Here is a 19,323-nt window from a genome sequence, read left to right as displayed (position 1 = left end):
CTTGAATTTGTTGTTACACCCTGATATGCTTTTAGATAACCCTTTGTTTAAGAGTGGGTGAATCAGTTATCTTTATGACCTAACGCGGTGATTGCAAGTTGATCAATATAGGAAACTATCAGCAGTTTCTCTGGTGAGTGTATCTTTAATGGCAGTTGAAAAAATATAGGAGATTTCAAGTATACAATAAAGTTTATTTTTTGGTGGCCGTCATGACTTAAGCTGTCATCTGACTTTTGTTAAGGATTTTCTGAGAAATTGTGACTATTCAGCCATGGTAAAGTGGACACCACGTCTCTTTGCATATGTTCTTTTTTAATTATTAATTAACAGTACAGTGTATATTATTACAAAGAGAGATGGGCATGTAAATTCAGAAGAGCTAACACAGAGGCCAAACTGCCAGCATTCCATTGCATCATGGATCAGCAATGAATATGAATTCATTTTTTCATTTCAACATTAATGAAGCCTTTAGCGAGGACCAAGCCATTAGGTTAACTTTTGACGTTACAGGAGCAGTCTGCGATCACATGGTGGTTTTTGACACCAAGAACGTTTGAGATTGGCAGGGGACTGTATTTACTTATGCTAAGCATTGCATTAAGTCAACCGTGCAACATGCAAAGTCACACTTGCTATAGATATGTATTAAAAGATGGCGGAAATTCTCGCACACCACACAGAACACTGCTAGCCCACCAGGGTACTGGGAACTAATATTCCAGTTAAATTAAGTAGTCTACATGACGGGGGTATCATAAACAGTTAGGGTAATGAGTTGTAAAAGACACTTATTTTAGATGTTCCTATTTTTCCAATTAGCACTTATATACAAACAATCTGGCTACCAAGGATTTGTTACCCTTCAGACTTTAGCAACAGTGAAAGTGTGAAGTCTGGATAAGTCAATACAGTCAAATATCCAGGGATGGTTGATACAGGCTGATGAGTATTTTAGGGCACATCATAGTTTGTTTTAAATCAACAGTTGTACTAATGACAATGTACTTTCCCCTGTAGGATGCAAGGATTGAGCTATTTTGATTCAACTTTGTAAAGGCGAAGTGTCTACTGGATATATGAATACAATTGGTGATTATGATCTGAGAATATTAGGTACAGAAACACTGGTGTTATTTTTGGGTATTGGGTACACCTGTTTGGTTTGGTGACAGGACATGCTAACTACATTTGGATTTTAGCTTTAAAGAAACCGTGGGGAGTAACAGATTGGGATGCACTAGTCTTCTGTATCCTAGAATATGGTCGCATGCAGCAGTCTGGACATACGAGGCCCCCCGAGCCTCCTAAATTTAGCAATGCGAAGAAAGTGTGTCGCTGATCCGCGCAATGACCCTAATTAGATTCATCAATTCAATCTCCAAAGTTCAAAATCTCTTGTTAAATAACAAATCCCAAAATGTCCAATGAAAAGTCTTGATGTATTGCTGTGATCGAACAAATCAACAGCCGACATGTGTTTCGACCAATAGGTTGTCCTCAAGGAAATCTGAGCTGTATCTGTGTTCCTGGTTGTAGCATTTGCTGTTGGTTCCCCTTGGAGTCAATAAAGCACTCGATGCAGTGCAATTCAATACTCATTGTAGAGTCTGCATGATAAAATCTTGGAGCTTCATAAATCCATTCTTCAAAATATATTCCCTAACTATTGATCACAAGCCCTTAATTAATGAGTCAGCCCGATGCCCGTTTTTCAGCTGTTGTGCGGGTTCTAAAGATGTGCCATTGTGGTGCTTACAAGTTGCATAGCTCTGTTTTTCGTGGCAGAGTGAAAGGTATCAATACCTATTGATTTCTAGTTAAACGGGGTGAATCCCATGGTCCTGTTTGTGGCATGCCTACATTTGGATTTTATGATTAAGCATGACATTACGGTTATTGGGGGCTTACGTTGCAAGACGTATGAGGTGGTTAAAATACACAGACAAGTCTGTACTTCTGAGGAAGCAATCCATCTCTACCCCCACCCATCCCACTCCATTGTATCTACCATAAGCCCCACTTTCTCTACCCCACCCACCACACACTCTACCAACAGCCATCCACCCCATCCCCATTACTTGTGATGGTTAGGTTTTGTTTGGGCTATGTTGGGCTACTATTGACCAGTCATCCTGAGGCTGCTTTGTTCTTCACATTGTTTGTCCCAAACCAACTACCACCACCCACCCATCCTACCACCAACCTCTCTATTACCACTCAAGAAACACTTGTGTACAGGCGCGTTATAAATGACATATCAATTAATTTCATTTCAACCACCCCCCTATCCCCACAGACCACACCACCACCCTCTCTATCGAACCCATCCTACCCCCACCCATTCACCATCTCTACCACCACCCACACTACCCCCACTTTCTACACCCACCCTCCCTACCCCACCCACCCTCACTCTCTCTCTGCCTCCACCCACCCTACCCCCACACTCTTTTCCTTCACTCAACCACACTACCCCCACGTGTTTCCCCCACCCAACCTACCCTCACTCTCTTTACGCCCATGCACCCAACCTAAACCATCTCTCTCTACACCCACCCATACCTCACTCTCTCTACACCCAAGCAACCGCCCCGCTCTACACCCACCCAAACAACCCCATCTCTCTCTACCATCACCCACTCTTCCCCACCCACCATACCCATACTCTCTCTACGCCATCCACCCACCCTTCCCTCAATATCTCAACAGCCAACACCATCACCCTCTCTACTGCCACAACCCGACAATCTACCCCCACCCACTCAAACCAATCCCTGTAACCCCCACCCACCCATTCAACCCCACTCTCTGTAACCCCACTATGCCCCCACTCTAACCCCCACTTGCCCATCCTACCTCATCTTTGTATCCCCATCCTACCACTGCTCTCTCTACCCTAAGCCACTCATGCAACCCCCTCTCTACCTCCCCCAGCCACTCACCCTATCCCCTTTCTCTGTACACCAACCTTCCACACTACCTCCACACTCTCTACCCCCAGCCAGCCATTGTACCCCCACACCTGCATCCGTTATCACTACCTCCTTTTAAACTTTACACTCTCCTCCTTGCACCTCGGTGTCTATAAATGCAAAATGCAAAGTACAGCAGTAATCGACAAAACGACTGGCTTTGCCCATACCTGTTCTATTAATTGTTGCAATATATTTAAGGCGAATAGATGACCACGTGGCAAAAAAGAGAAACCCGATCACATTATACACTATTCAGTTTGCATAATCTCTCATGTGTAAAAACTACTTCACTGTTACTTCTACTGACAGGACATCATATTCCAACCTGCCATACTAGGCAGAATCTGATGAGGTGACACATGCCCATTTAAAGTTATGGGTAAAGTACAATGTTTTAATAACTTTTAAAGTGCACTATTTACCTGAGGCTGAACCAGGGAACATGTTACAATAATGGTTTTAGGACGGCTGTTAATAAAGGCTAACTGTTAATATTGAGGTATTTCTTACAATATCACAACCCAAGTCAATCAGTGTAAAAATGGATTGAAGTGCACAGAAATTCTCAAAGTTGTAGTCGTAAATCATAGCACAGGGTAGAAAAGTCAACATTATAATAATATTTAGCCGACCGATGGATATGCCTACAAGTATTATGGGAAGTTAATGGGATTGGATTTGTCACTCAATAAATCCTGATCCACAACACGTAGACACAAGTTTGACAACAGAAAATAGCACAGAGTGGATACTACAGATATCCTGTACTGCACGGGCCAAGACCAGCTCTCAATTCCAAGGAGAGCAGGAGCAAACTAGCTCTGCAGAGCAAAACCAAACCAACACAGCTAGACCAAATGAATGGATGGAGACCAACTCAGCAGAAGGAGACTAGCCACTTCAATAGAGACAATACCAACACAGGGAGACAAACCCACCACAGCGAAACCAGTCCACTATAAAGAGGCAGTATTGGCTTGTACCGTATTGAGCCCCGCAGAGAAGATGTTTCCCCAGCCCTACACAGTGCCGAGCAGTCACAGCTTTTGAATGCACAGTATAGCAAATTGGGTTTGATTTTCAGTTCATCCACCAATCATAAAAGTAAGCCAAATGTGTACCATCCCAAGTTAAGCAAATGGCTAACATTGCCAAGGCCTTTTCTGTGTGTTTGTCTAAAGTGAGGCCCACATGAATGTGATAGCACAGCCATTTATGTCCTCTGGTACACACTGAGTAAGACCATTGCAAGTTGCACATGTGATCACTAGTTTAGTACAGTACTTAGCCTAAATGTGTCTATTATTGCTCGCTGAACCTCGTTGATCAAAGTCCAACTCGCATGCCATTCTCAGAATTGTTTGATGCCATCTTACATTTGTCAGAACACTATTCGAAAATGAAATTCCATATGATCTTTAACTGCACTGAAAACCACATGTTAACTATACAACTCTTAGTGTAGAGCTTAATTTACCAAAACGTGTACACCTTATAATTGACTTAATTATGTTATATATTCTATAGTTGATTCATTTATACAGCTTGATAGCAAACATATTGTAAAATGTGCAATCGCAAAATAGTATGCAATTCTGAATTTGCTTGCTTTGTAATAAAAGTGTGATTCGTGTTCAGTATTAATTCATCATGCCCACACTGTCTGGTGGATGTCCATGTGTTTACTGTTTGGACTAGCATGTCTGCAAACACTTAGCAATATGGTCAAAAGTGCTATTGTGCCATTCAGAGGTAGGTTAGCAAGTTATAGGTAACATTGTTTTGACTTGCACAACAATCTATTGGTGAAGATTAACGGCACTTAAATTGAAGTGTAGTGTTGTGATACTAGGTTACACATTAATAAAGCTATGTGTATTGAAGACCTATACTTTCTGCATGTCCCAGAGGGTTGACAGAATTATAGATTATAGTTAATTATGCATCCCAAACGTGAGCATCATTCAGTGTGACTTGAAAACACACTAGTAGAGTTGAATGAGAGTATTATTGCACCGAGGGCAGGTGCAGTCCTAGGTTTTGTCTTGAGCATGGATTGTTTCAGGTGTTGTATGCAGGGTCCTTTAGTTTGATCTATAAACTATCTGTGAAACATCGGAGTGTATTATTTGTTTACGTAGTTGATATTCACATTCTGTATGAAACAGCCGTCCCTCTTTTCCCATAACCAATGTCTGAGCTTCGTGCCTATGGATATTAATCTCATGGCAACCTCCTTCACAGACAGTACATAGTTGAGCAAGCCTTCTTCCTTGGTTTGGATAGTTACAGTTCCCAGCTGAAGGATTGCCGATCCAAATCATTGTGTCAAACTGGCTGAACCCCCACAACTTAATAAAGCCACGCCAATTGTATTACATTCCAAAATAAAAAAGAACTCTGCATTCCTACTCTGCAGTTTACAGGCTAATCCGGAAAGGTCCGTAGACGACATCACACAAATAGCACTTACCGGTAAGTCTATTTTTTAAGATATTCTGCTCATTGATAATCTTTTGAAAGTCGTCATTCTTGTTGTTTGCTTCAGACAGCAAGTCTTCTAATTTTCGAATTTGTGCATCACTGCTGACCTGCAGAAAACAAAGCAGATAATAAATGTATTTAAAACAGCAAAACTCAAGCATGCTCATTGGTGCAATGACTGTCCTTCCAAACCTCAGTGTAAGTCGTAAGTATAACCGTATGTTGCCATGTTCCCATTTTAGTTTTCATGTATGCATCTCATTTTGCGTTATTACTTGTTTCGTCCCTAGTCTGCACCTTTCCTTAAGGTTTACTAATTCACCCCCCTCACTCGAGGAACAGGGGCGTAATGAGGCATACACTTGTCTAAGACACCAATGACAAAATGGTACACAGTTGCAAAAGGCAATTCATTCCATTTGTGACAGACAGTTTGAATAGTACGGGGGGTAGGTAGTCAAGGGGAGGGTGCAGGGAGGGGGAATGTACATCAAATTATGCAATGTTATTCATTCAGTCAGTCATTTGTATAGCGCCTTTCATCATATTTATGGTACCAATGTGCCGTTTGTTGAATGAAAGGGTGGCCTAGGCCCTGCTAGTCACCAAAGTCTGAATGGCCAGTGAATGGGAGGAAAGGAGGTACACTATGAACTAAGCCTGGGTGGTAGTGTTGAAGTGGACAGAGACTATGTGAGTAGCTACAGTTCGAATATTTATTATGTGAGTAGCTACAGTTCACATTTTTTATCGTGAAAGATAGCTCCATACTTAGGGCAGAGGTGTTGTGCAATAGTATTTGTGTTGTATGTGGTGGCAGAGGTGTGTGGGAGTGAGGCCATGCCTTCGGCTAAGTTACAAAAGTGCGGGTTGCGAGGGAAAAATGTGTTAGCTGCACAAACAACCATGTCTACTCCCTGGATTCAATCTATGTGCAAAGAGTGGTGCTAGGTCTCTCATATGATTTAAGTGCTATCAATGACTGAACAACTAAACCAACAAATAAATAAATGGGAACTCACTCTCTTAGGGGATCTTTAAGTGAAAATGTACCATCTCCAGGTCCTTCAAGTTTCAAAAAATTCCCACCTTACGTGTCTAGTTGCAGCGGCAAGATCCATGCTTGTATGCTTTAGAGTTACATACAGTGCTGATTACAATTGAAGATTCAGCTGTGATTGAATTATTGTCCTTCAAATTGATCCAATTGCTAGGTGCGTATCAGAGCGATGCATTGTCCATCCTCTGAGCCCATTTGCGATCAGATACCCAGCCCACTCTCAGGATTCTTTTCATGTGCATGTTTACTGGATACCTTCTTCAGTCCTCCATACAGTGTTTGGCAGGATTCAACGGAGGACAAATAGGGGTGGCTGCGCTCATACGATAATGAGAGACGAGGCAAGGTGACTGAAAGACGGCCAGGTGAGAGGGAGTGTGTGCGGGGGGGTGGTCTACTGGATGTAGCTAGTGTGTGGAGGAACCATGGGTGGGGCATGGAGGGGGGGCACAGGAACCGGGATGGAACAGCCAGGTTTTTATGGCTTTCCTGACAGCCAGGTGATCCTCAATGAGACAGAGAGTGAGGGGAAGTACGTTCCAGAAGGTGGGTGTAATGATGGAGAAACATGCTCCTCCTATTCTGGAGAACTTGAAAGGGGCGACTGCCAGGAGGTGTGCCAAACCTGATCTGAGAATGTGGGTGGGGAGGTAGCATGTGAGTTTGTTCTGAAGCAAAACAGGGCCTTTTTTATGGATGGCACAGTGAGTGAACCACATGGCTTTTGATGGGCAGACAGTGAAGTGCTGAGTGCAAGGCTGATGTGTTTTCTGGGGTAGAGTGTGAGGAGGAGTCTTGCTGCAGTATTTTGAATCCATTGGAGCTTTCTGAGATGCAGGTGCGCCTAGGTAGAGGGAATTAGAATAGTGTAGGCACAAGAGGATGATAGCCATCATTGCAGAGACGCAATGGGGGTCGGAGAGGTAAGGACAAATCTGCTTGTGAATGCAGAGTTGGAAGGTGCATGATCTGGATGCATCATTGATGTGCCGAGAGAGAGATCTGGGTGGGTGAAAACGGGGATTTGGGAATCTTGAGGATGATCTGAGTGTCTTTGGTGTAGTTTTAACAGGTGAGATTGTGGGAGCGGATGAGCGTGTGGAAGGGGCGAGAGGTAGAGGTTGAAGAGTAGAGGGGAGACAGCAGATGGGAGAGGGAGGCTCCCTTGGGGACTGGGCGGGTGGAAGAAGGGAAAGGATGGACAGTGGTTATTTGGGAGTAGTCAGAGAGCAAAGAGGACATACATCTGAGGGCGGAGTCCATGATGCCTAAGTCGAAGAGTGTGTTTGTGAGGATGGAGTGGTTGATCGTGTTGAAGGCTCCTGAGAGGTAAAGGAGGATTAGTGCAGTGCAGCCCTCAGAGTCTGCAGTTCTTTTCAGATTATCCCTGATTGAGACAAGAGAGGATTCAGTTCCGTGGAGGGGTCTGAAGCCAGACTGTGCAGGGTCACGAAGGCCAGGGGATTCAGTAAAGAAGCTGAGCTGGGCATAGGCTGTGCAATCTATCAGTTTGACTATGAAGTGATTAATAGAGATTTGGTGGCAATTGGAGGAGAAGAGGGGGTCGAGAAAGGGTTTTGTGTGAGTAGCAGTTTGACGTGAGAGGTTTGTATGCTGATGGAAAGATCCCATTTGTTAGTCAGTGGTTGATAATAGATCTGGTGAGGGAGCCTGGCAGGTGGAGGAGGGAATATTTATGGGGAGGGTCGGCAAGCAACCATGTCCTGCAGCTCCTGAGGGGTGGCTATTCGAGAGAGGCCTTAAGAATTCAGGGTGGGAGATTACAGAGAATATTTATTCAGCAACAATGGTCAAAACAACAAGCCGCATAGTGAAATAACTCATCACTGGCACACATTGGCCAAAAGAAAGTGGCCGACATTCAACAAATAAATTGGCCCACTCAATAATTTTGCATTTTTGGTTCGGGCATTGCTCGATTGCCCTTTAGGCCAGGCCGAGCCTGTCTACGAACCCCATTAACTGCATTTAATGTCGCATTATGGGCACTCTTCACTCACTGTTTCTATTGCACTCTGAAATGCATGCTCTAGTTGAAATGAAGCCTCTTCCATTCTTGTGCTCTTCTTCAGACTGACCTTTATGCTTCTCTGTCTTGTAGAGATTTTGAATTCCTCTTCGGATACCTCCACACCTGCTGCTGTCCTCATTAGTCAAACTAATTCATCCCACGGCCCTTCCATCAGCTTCTGGTGCAATACAGCTTTGACACTCTTCCTTGATTCCTCTCCCCTCTCCTCCCTCTACTCCTTTTTTTCATACCTTGAATATCCCAATATAACTTTTTCTAAACTCACTGATTTATTTATGACAAATGTATCACCATTACTTGTAAATATATGGATTCTGTAATGATTTTCCACCTATCCTTTGACTTACATTTATTTCTCATAAAGGATTTCAATCTCCACCTGCACACCGCTAAATTGACCTGCCCTTTTCTTACCATCACTGGCTCTTTTCCATTAACTGAACCCTGCATCCGTCCGCCCCACAGACCTGCTTCAGCTCTTGATCTATTCTTCTTGGCCTACCGATTTCCTCAGTTTATACTTTCCCTTTCCTCACTGCAGACCTGTTTACATCTTGTACCTATACTGCCATCATATCTCCCCCTCTTCTACTACTACTTCGTTCCTTTTTTGCTGCATCACCCTCATGTTAGTCTCACTGGTTCATCATTCTCTCCCCCCACTTGCTGAAATCTCTCTTTTCAGCCTGATTATTACTACACTCCCTTGTCTTTTGCCAAGACAACTTCTCTTCATGTTGTATAACCACTTCACCCTCCATTCCCATGTACAAGCTCCCACCACTGGTTAACTGCTTCAATGCAGTCTGCTTGGAGATCATTTCACAAAATGGAATAGTACTGAAAGAAATCACACGCGTCCACTAATCTTGCTGCCTATTCTTCGCATTATTATTCCTATGACCTTGTTCTATTTGCTGCCAAGCATCTCTACTCCACTCTCTCATTACTTCACTCTCCCCGCACTGTCGCTGTTTATCCACCCTCCTTTACCATCATTAGGTTGTACAAACCTGTAATTCCAATTTGCACTGCTCTTTCCCAGACTTTGACTTTGTGTTATGTGATGAATCCTATGGAGTCATTACTAATCCTCCCATGTGGCCAGAAGATGGCAGTCGCTACCTGATCCTGACCCTGGGAGTAGTATTATGAAGGAGGGTCACATGGGAGGAGATGGCTGCTGGGAAAATATGCTGACCACATGCCTATCACATTGCGCACAAGTGTGCATTATACAATGCCCACCCAATCGCAGCAAGGCTGCTAATTGCAGAGTGCACGCATGCCTATGCAGAGTTGCAGAACCTTTAAAAGCAATACCAAAGACCATTGTCTTGTATGGTACTGACCAGACAAAGGTTCATCACAGCTGCCACTTGTAATGGTTTGAGATGCCACCTTCAACACTGGGAGTTCCTACCCTCCCCACTCAAGGTGTCATGCAACAAACTGTTTAACAGATTCTTTTATTCAGCCCTACTTCAGACACATATCATGCTCCTTGGACCCCCCACCCCCACACCCACCCTAGAGCTAACAATGAGCCAAGAACCAGGCTGGTGAACAGGAAATATATTTGCTTTTATTTAAATTAAAAGTAATAGAAATGTGCACGAAAATGTCAAACACCACTTTATCTGTGGCACAACACAATAAACATCTCTTAACATAAATAAATCACAAAAGTGAGTTGAAAAGAGCACAAATCACAATTCTTTACTTTCTACAAATTTCACTTCAAGAAATAATTAGCGCTGGTCAGTGAACACATTTATAGATGTAGTGCTGCACAATTTTGATTTTCCTGCAGGCTTAAAGGCTAGCAGTAGGATTTCATGATTGGTACAAATACATATGGCAATTCTGATTTCCCCCCACACTTTTGGTTTAAAGTAAACACAGGGTGATTTAGCGGTTTGTTTTTCAGCCCCCGCGCCCTACTTTGGTCTGTGTTGGGGAAGTGAAACATAAAAATTGGAATAATTGGAGAATTTTAGATTTCAAACCCCCTCTCCACTGAAAGGCCTGTGTTAGGGGAAAGTTGGACAAAAAGATTGCACTGAATTGGGAAAAAAGACACCCCTCTTCCTTAAAGAAGTCATGGTCAACAGCACAAAAAGGATTACCCAATTAAATTATAGGCTATAGTTTTTCAGCGCACACTGGGAAGTGAGATTTGTTAATTTCAAATTTTAACAGAAATCACCCCATAGTTTACCACCAAATGGGGAATTCATTAAATTCATCTTTTTAGTTAAATAGGCTAAGGATCTGCACAGTTTTGCCCCCCATGCCCATTATAAAGGGAAAGGATTTAAGACAAGCAGACTACCCCACCTTTTGGTTTTGCAGGGCTCAGTTCTACTCACCTAGAAAGGATCTGTTTAAAGTTCAGGACAGCCAGCTGCATGTCTGGACCCTCTGGAAAGATAGTGCAGGGGTCTGGTCACTCCACTCTCAATGATGGCCTCCCGCTCTCCCCAATAGGACCCAGTCAGTGTTTAGGCCTTCCTAGGCATAGACAGCTCCACCCAGATGCACTCTCAGCAATCTCCTGTGGTGTTTCCTTGCAGCTATCAGATGTAAGTTGCAGCAGCACTCTATTGATGGTAAATGTCAGCAGCTTCCCCCCTTCCTCCTAGTGCAGTCCACCTTGTACAGCAGCGATGACACCACCAATTTTACAATCTTGGGGGAGTACCCTGCAAGAGGCCTCACAAATAGGATTGGGCAGTTACCCTTCTCTCTCCTTCCAAACCCAACCTCCCAGTCAGGATTGGTTTAGGGGTCTGGAGCAGACATATGGAAGCTTAATTTACAAGCCCCATTTGTTCTCAATTCAATTTTTTTCAAACATCTAGTTATGTGGCAAAACCTCATAAATTTACTAATAACTGCCATAATATTCTTATGTTCTTTTTCAGTAATTTGTGGGGAATTAAATAATATGGCAGCCAGGTCTGCACCATGCTGCACGGCTGTGTGGCAATTTTCTCCTGTTTCCATAAAAAGCATAAGAAATGTGAATATGTAATTGATTACCCATATTCCTAATTGCACTCTTCACCCATTCACCAACTCTTACATTCCAGACATTTTCAAATCAGCCGGGAGCCTAGTTTAACTGGCTATTACAGTTCCATAACTTGAAGGTGCATGAATTTTATATCTCCAAAATCGCCTGGAAATTACCTAAGAAATGGTACATAAATGAAGAAAATCCACCTTATGGTTGCTGGCAAAAAGGCCAAAGTTATAATAGAGCTTTTAAATTAATTGTAAATCTTCATGTGGGACACATTTCAATTCCCCTGCCTTCAGGCCATATTGTCTCACTGGGTCAGCCTGTAAGTTTGTATTATCCTCTTTGTGTTTGCAGCTTGCTCTTTGAAGTTGGTAGCCTATTTGAAGTTGCAGTTTCAGCCTCCCTTTTCACACCTACTGTCTACTTTGTGATCATGCTCCAGCAAAGGCCAGCTGTCTTTGCACAGAGCCCAGCCTTCATGGACAACACCTTTCAGGAAGCCACATTTTATTGCAGTTGTAAACACTAGAATACCAGCCTTCCCGTGTTGAGGTTCTTTGTGACATCCAGCAAAAGGATTTGCCTCTTGACTACAGAACGTTTTCATGTAAACAAAGTGGGATTTTCTTTTCAAACGCCTGCCGATATTTTACTTGCAAAACATGAAATCCATTACTTTTTGTCAACCCGCACATCATGTCTTTTCCCTGACATGTTTCTGTGAGCATTGGTAAATTGTTCACATTTCATTGCTTTTACTTGCACACACACATGCAAAGTCGTTTTTGTGTCAGTGTTTAAAAATCCTGTTTTCCATGTGAAAGGGGCCGTTGATTTTTCTTCTTGCTTTGTGTATTAAAATGCTGCTTTTCCCTGCGTAGTGGCAGGTAAGCCTTTTTCACATGACTCTTCAGTTTTCATTTGCAATCACACTTGCAAAGCCGTTTTTGTGTCAGTATTGAAAAATCCTGATTTTCATGTGAAAGGAACCTTCAGTTTTCCCTGCAGCCACACATGAAAAGCTGTTTTGTCTTAAGTGTTGAAAATCCTGTTTTTCAGGTGAAAGGGAACTTCAGTTTGGGGCCTTTGAATACACCCCACACACAGATTTATCATGGCGCTGGAGGGCTATTTCTTTAAAAGCACAGTGCCAAAATCTGCCAGTAGAAATGATGTACATTCATTTGAACAGCACCATAACTTCTCAAGTGATCTTAATCACAGTTATTGGGGCATACAGAATTTATCAAAAGGATTCCTATAGTTTAAAAGGCAGAGTATTACCTACAAAGCAGCACTGCCATAACTGGAGCATTCATAACACTCCTGTGAAGAAATGCTATTCTGATAGTAGCACAGTACTGGCACTGTATTAGCAGTCTCAGCAGAGCGCCCACAAAGTGAATGAACATAGTCTCTGAACACCCCTCACATCATCCTCTGGAAGTATGAGGAACACTTGTAGACAGTGTGATAAGTTTCTATTAGTAGATAAGTACAAAACAGAAATGCCAATGTTGTACCTTCCATGACCTGTTCCTTTTCTATGTTTGGTCTGTGTCTGATACTGTACCAGCCTTGCAAAGGCACTGGTCGGTTTATACATCTGCTTGTTGCTTTATTGGATGGACCTTAGAGACACCGGTAGGGGTTTAAGCAAGGCACACTTTTCCACAAGACTGATAATTATCCAGTCTCATAGACCCTCCAGAGAACCTGGAATATAGCTGTCTGTTAAACAACCTTCTGCAAAGATTTGTGCTCATACTGTATATCCCTGGTTCAAACCCTGGACTGAAAGCCATGCGGGTTAATATGCCTGTTTCAGCAATACACGTTTAACCTGCATATAATAATTTCTGAAATTCAGCAGAGCCTAGCTAGACTTTCACTTCTCAACAGTGTACTGCAGTATTCACAAATTTGAGCAGAGATGTGTTAACATTAATGGAAATGTAGTGTGGTGTATATTAGTACTCGGCGAGAGACAATCAGATTGTTATATGCAATCTGATTGGCTCTTGCCAGGGCTTTTTCCCGACGGGGAATCCCTCTCCCAGAGTTCCTTTCCTTTGTCTCCGGCAGGTGATGTGGCAGCCCCTCAGCCAATGAAGAGGCTCGGAATAGGGTAATCCCTGCTCAAAGCCACCACACGGCTGGAGGCTGCAATCCTCCCCCACTGGAGATTCAGGTAAGTGTTTTCTCCCTTCACCCATCCAACCAATCCCCTTCTTTTTGGTCCTCAGCGCGTCTGCTCCTGATCCCCAACAGGCCATCATGGAAAGGAAGAAGGGACTACGTGTAGTCTCTTCTCCCTTTACATGACGGCCATTTGTTTTGTTTACATTTTTACTATTTTTTGAATGGCCACCATGGAAAGCGAGAAGGGACTACATGTATCACTCCCTTTCCATGACGGCCATTTTCTTTGTTTACTTTTTTACATTGATTTTTAATGTCCGCCATGGAAAGGGAAAACAGACTCAGTTTTTACTTCCCCGGCGGCCATTTTTTGTGAAAGCTTTTTTTTGCTGTTCCAAAACACTGGGGTACTAAAAGCAATAAGCCCCTTGCTGCGGCTGCATTACTGAGTCTATTAAAGCCCGGGGGCCTTGGTTACTATGGGCCCTGTGGCTTTACCAGATTCGGTAATGCCCCTGCAGCGTGGCTTGGGGCTTATTGCTTATGTAGACTGAACACTCAACTGTGCCTGTTATGGCTCTCTAGTTCTATGGATCAGGCCACAACTCTTGTAAAGTAGAACACTTCTCAGGTCTTGCCCTCCTACTCGCCGCCTCATTCCATTTCATGAATTACAGCACTATGTAAATGGTACCGATTTCCCCATTCATCCAACTTTTCAAAGCCACTCTTTGCAAAGTTGGGCTCACACCACTTGTATACCACCAACCGCTTGTATACCGCCAAGCAATATGAGGCTGGTATGGAGAAAGCTGAATGACTGCAATCACCATTGTTTGTTCCCAAGGTCAACAGAAAGGGCATGAAAACTTCCCACAAAATGTCCCACAAAACTTTGCAGGTCAAACTTTGCAGGTCACTGGTCAAAAGAACCAGTATCCCTTGACCACTGCGCATACCTCATGCCCCCTCCCCAACTGCAACACGCCAAAAAGGTTTAACACACGTTCACAACTTTTTAACAAACAATTTCTATTTCCAGAACAGCAGCAGGAATAGAAAAAAATAAATAAACACAGTGAATGTCATGTAGGAGCCCGCCAGGCTCCAGTTGGGCAGTGGGGCCTCTTATAGAGCCCTGTTGGGAATAGCAGGAGTTTGTCGTCCCTTTTAGAGCACTCATTGTTTAGCCTGGCAAGAACTCACATATGCCTGAAAAGTTGCAAACGTTTGTGGGACTCGACCCACCCCGAAATCGGTTGTTTCGAGTTTTGCAATATAAGGTTCGCTCATCCCTAGTCAACAGAGATAGATTATCGGAATAAGTACTGGCTGTATTCAAACATAGCCACAATAAGAAGTAACCAGCAGGTGGCAGAATTGACTGTTTAATATTTAAAAAATCGTTCTTGGTCTCAAAACTGTCTAGACTAGACATTTAAAACTATTTAATTAAGGGTGATTTCGTTTTAAAGAGCTTGTGTTTGTTTTTTTTGATTATAATAACTATTCACGAACTACTGACTTAATATGTTGTCTTTGACAGGGGGCTCTTTGCATCGGTCTTCTTTTTTCTTCAGGTGACAGACTGCCTTACCTTTTTTTTTCAATGTGGAGGTGGGCCTGCACATGCGGCCGATTATTGTTTATTCATTATTTCTATAACTGTTTACCATACTTTTGATAAAGGCAGTGTAAGCCCTGCTACAGAGCCACACCAACCTTTTCACCTCCAGGCAACATTTAATCGCGGTGCCATTATCAGAGCGGCGTCTGCAAAACGTCTACAATCCTTTTTTCCAGATTTGCAGTTGCACACCTATTTTCAGAGAGGACAAATGATGTGCTCGTTTACAGTACATGTCACAGTTATTAGCACGGTTTCCTAAAGCTTTTATGCTGAGAATGTCGAGTAACCTCTGCTTGATGACCTATTTACTGAAAACACAACACAAAGCAGATGGGCACTGGAGGGAGCGACCTCCTTCCTCTCGAATCAGCCCTCCCAAGTGCGACTGGGTACTTTTCTCTACTCTACCTCACTCTCAACTTGCGGTGTCACTCAGGGCCCTATCCTGTGCCATGGCTTTTCAACATTTACTTGCCCCACTTGACCTCCACCTTCTCCCCTAATTTCCAGTGGTATGCTGATGACACACAGCTTTCCTTTAAACTGCCCTTGTCTTCCTCCTCTCCTCCCTCTCTCATTCCCCACTGTCTGGCTGCTATCCAAGCATGGTGTGCTGTTAACGATCCCTGCCTTCATGCCGGCAATAACAAGTTCCTTCTCAGAGGGACTCCTACCTGCTCCCCCGCTCCTACAATCTGGCTTCCCTCCTTGGGCCCCCTCCCCTCACACTGATGTGAGGCTAAAAACCTGGCTATCATCTTCAACTCCTCTCTCTCCTCACATACGACATGGTCAAGAAGGCACACATTCAGCTTCACCTCCTCAGAGGCATTCTCCCTTTCCTCACCTTCTCCCAGAAACTCAATGTCTCCAGAGCTCTGGTTCTCCCCTGGCTAGGTCTACTGCAACAGACTCTTCCTTAATCTTCCTCTTTCCTCCCTCTTCAACTAATCCAGAATAGGGCTGTGAGACAGATCCTTGGCCTCAAACCTAGGGACAGCATCTCGCCAACCCTAAAATCTCCCCACTGGCTCCCGGTTTTTGCAAGGACAAAACAAAATTCAACATCCTCTGCTTCATCCACAAGGCTTTCTGTGGCTTTCTGGGGCCAGGGGCCACGCTAGACCCTACTTTCTCTCCCTGAATAACTCCCTGCTAGAGACCTTTGGTCCTCTAGCTCCAACTCTCTCCACGTCAGACATTTCTCAAAGCAGAGAGTGTGGGGGGGGGGGGTAGATCTCATTCTTCGGCAGGAGCCTCCCCCTGGAACGGCCTCCCTGCCCCTCTCCAGCTTGAGCCTGATCTCCTAAAGTTCCGGAAGCTTCTCAAGACCTTCCTTTTCTCCTCCTCCTTCTCTCTCCTCCTCCCCTGCTAGTCTTCTCCTGCCACTGTGACTGGTTGCTGGTTTCCCTATGAGTCTTACTGGGTTCGGACCCTCCTTTAAATGGTCCACCCCCTGCCCCCCTTCTTACCAGCACTTGCTCACGGGCACCCTTCCCTGACTAGCCTACTGAGGTTGGTCCACCCCATTCCAAGCACTAGCTGACCCCTACCCCTCTTTCCCCTTGAACCTGCTCTCCTGGGCTCCCCTCACCACTTGCCCAGCTCCTGGTCCCCCTGCCTCTGGCACTTCTCCCCACCCTCTCCCTATTCCATCCCTCCATCCTGATCTCCCTCCTGCCCCTGCCTTTCTTGTTTCGGCACTTGCACGATCCAATGTCGTAGGACCGTTATTGTTGTTTTTCTCCTCTGTCCCCCTCCCTTATTTGTCTTGTGGCGCCTGGAAACACTTTTTGCTCTACAGGCACCATACAAATCTTCAATACATAAAATAAATTAATTTCACCTAGACCAAATATAAATAATGCATAAAGCATAGAGACCTCAGCCGATGTGAACAAGAAACTTTACTAGCAATTCCTAGGGCAGTGGTCTTCAAACTATGTGGCTGGACTCCCAATGGGGGCCCGAAGGAGGCCCATATGGGCTGCGAGACTCTTCAAAAAGGGATTAAAGTGACGGCTATTAGTAGAAAATATAGCAGATATGGCATCTGGGAGGCCCAGCAATAACATTTTTACTCAAGGGGAGCTCAGCAGCAATATTTTTACTCAGGAGGGGGCTCAGCATAAGAGGTTTGAATATCACTGCCCTAGGGTAAGAGGGTAGGTCACACGATAATGCTATGTTAACCCCAGGGTTTAGGGTCAGACATGGTTGGTAAAGGCGAGGGCTCAGGGCTGTTGCCAGTCCTGTCTGATTCTGAGCATGTGGGTGACAGCCATACCTGCCTAACTTTCGGGTTTAGCCCGGAGATCGTAGGTTTTAACGCGCTTCTCCGAGGCTCCAGAGAAGAGCATGTGTCTCTGGGTTTTCCGGCCGTCCGTAAGAGGAGTTTCATTTTGATTCATGCAGACAGCAAAACAGCATTCCCTTCCACAAAGGAGGTGTGGGTCTGATCATGCATAAAGACAGTCTTCCCTCTTTCATTCTATTTCGTGTACAGTGACCTTTATTAGCTTGCTCAACATCTGACTGCGCACAAACTTAATTATCAAACACGGTAGTGTAATATAGCTTTCACGCCCGGCAGGGGGTGAACATGGCATTTAACAGCCCAGAAAACACCAGGTCCACCCCCTGCCGGGGTATGAAAACTACTCGCACCCCAGGATTTCTTTTTTTTCCATTCGACGGGAGATGAGCTCAGCGCAAGCCCATTTCCAGTCGTAGAAAAATAAATGGCTGCCACCATAAAAATGGAAAAGGGACTAGGTCCCTTTTCTGATAACGACGGCCATGGAAACCATGTTCCAAAACGGCTGCTGTCATCTGAAAAGGGACATAGCCCGTATTCTATGCAAATGGTGGCAGTCATTTTTTCAACATTTTTTTTTTTCGGCGGTGATCTGACTGCTCAATTAACTTGTGATTGGTCAATCTGTCTTTTCTGGGTGTGAATGACATTTCAAAATGCAAAACACTCCCCACAGTTGACAAGATAAACCACAAGATTGCACTATATTAAAACAGTTTGGCATTAGCAAGACTATAATGGTATGCTTTGATTAAAAAGAAGAAATAATGACTAGGTACAACGCTTGATTAACCAGGTAAAAACAGAAAGCCTTGTCAAATGCAATAGATTTTTTTTTTGTTGTTGTAGGAGTTCCACTTCATCTTACACAAACCACCTTGTCACCTCGTGTGGGTGTGGCCTTGCAAACAAGTGGGTGTGGCCTTGCGATCGTGAGGGCGAGGCATTCCAGTGATGTAGATCTCTGAGTTTTTCATTTTGAAATGTAGGCAGGTATGGTGATGGATAATAACACACAGACCCTGAACCTGTGGCGCACCTGCACATGTGTTATCTATGAAAAACAAGCAGTGCATAACGCGCGTGCACTCAATTAACAATGAAAAAAAAACTACAGACCAAGGCGGCAAGCACTAAAAAAGTAACAGGAGCACTGACTGAGTCCCCTTTCTATTTCAGCAACTAATTAGGCAGCAACTTGGAAAGTGCAGCTGTGGGGTGGGGTGGGATTCTAGGAAAGCAGAGGATTGAAGGAGTGCATGGATTGGAACCAGAGGATGCAGCAGACAGTGCCAAGGGAGAAGCCGTTTGCCTCCTACCAATACAGGCAGTTACTAGTGTATCTGGACGGTCTTCAGAGCAACCTGATAGGCTGCTTCCTCACTGCTGGATGTTTAGATAGCAATCAGGCTCACGTGCTAGGGGCATACAGGGAGAATACCGGCCCTCCAAACCGAGCCCAAGTGGGCGTGAGTGGAGCTAATGCCTTAACGAGCGCTACCCCGAGACTTTGTGTGGTGTGGCAATAGTTTAAATTCCAACAACAAAATGACGCTCGAAGAAATATCACATGATGTACATGAGAGCCTTGCTTGGGGTTTGGGGGGGTGATGTATCTCACGATTCAG

General features: G+C 44.2%; 1 protein-coding gene across 5 annotated transcripts in view; it reads right to left on the bottom strand.

The window, feature by feature from the left end:
- Positions 1–19,323, bottom strand: part of MYH16 (myosin heavy chain 16) — a 1,358,245-nt gene that overhangs the window by 324,385 nt on the left and 1,014,537 nt on the right. For all 5 annotated transcript variants that reach the window (XM_069654472.1, XM_069654473.1, XM_069654475.1 and 2 more), the window contains one exon: positions 5,455–5,572. In XM_069654472.1, coding sequence (XP_069510573.1) covers positions 5,455–5,572 — 118 coding nt within the window. The remainder of the gene's footprint in view (positions 1–5,454; positions 5,573–19,323) is intronic.

This window comes from Ambystoma mexicanum, chromosome 3q (genome assembly GCF_040938575.1).
Source record: "Ambystoma mexicanum isolate Mex_15411 chromosome 3q, UKY_AmexF1_1, whole genome shotgun sequence".
Lineage (NCBI taxonomy): Eukaryota > Metazoa > Chordata > Amphibia > Caudata > Ambystomatidae > Ambystoma > Ambystoma mexicanum.
Note: the sequence above shows the minus strand (reverse complement) of the source record. Positions and strands in the feature narration are given on the sequence as shown.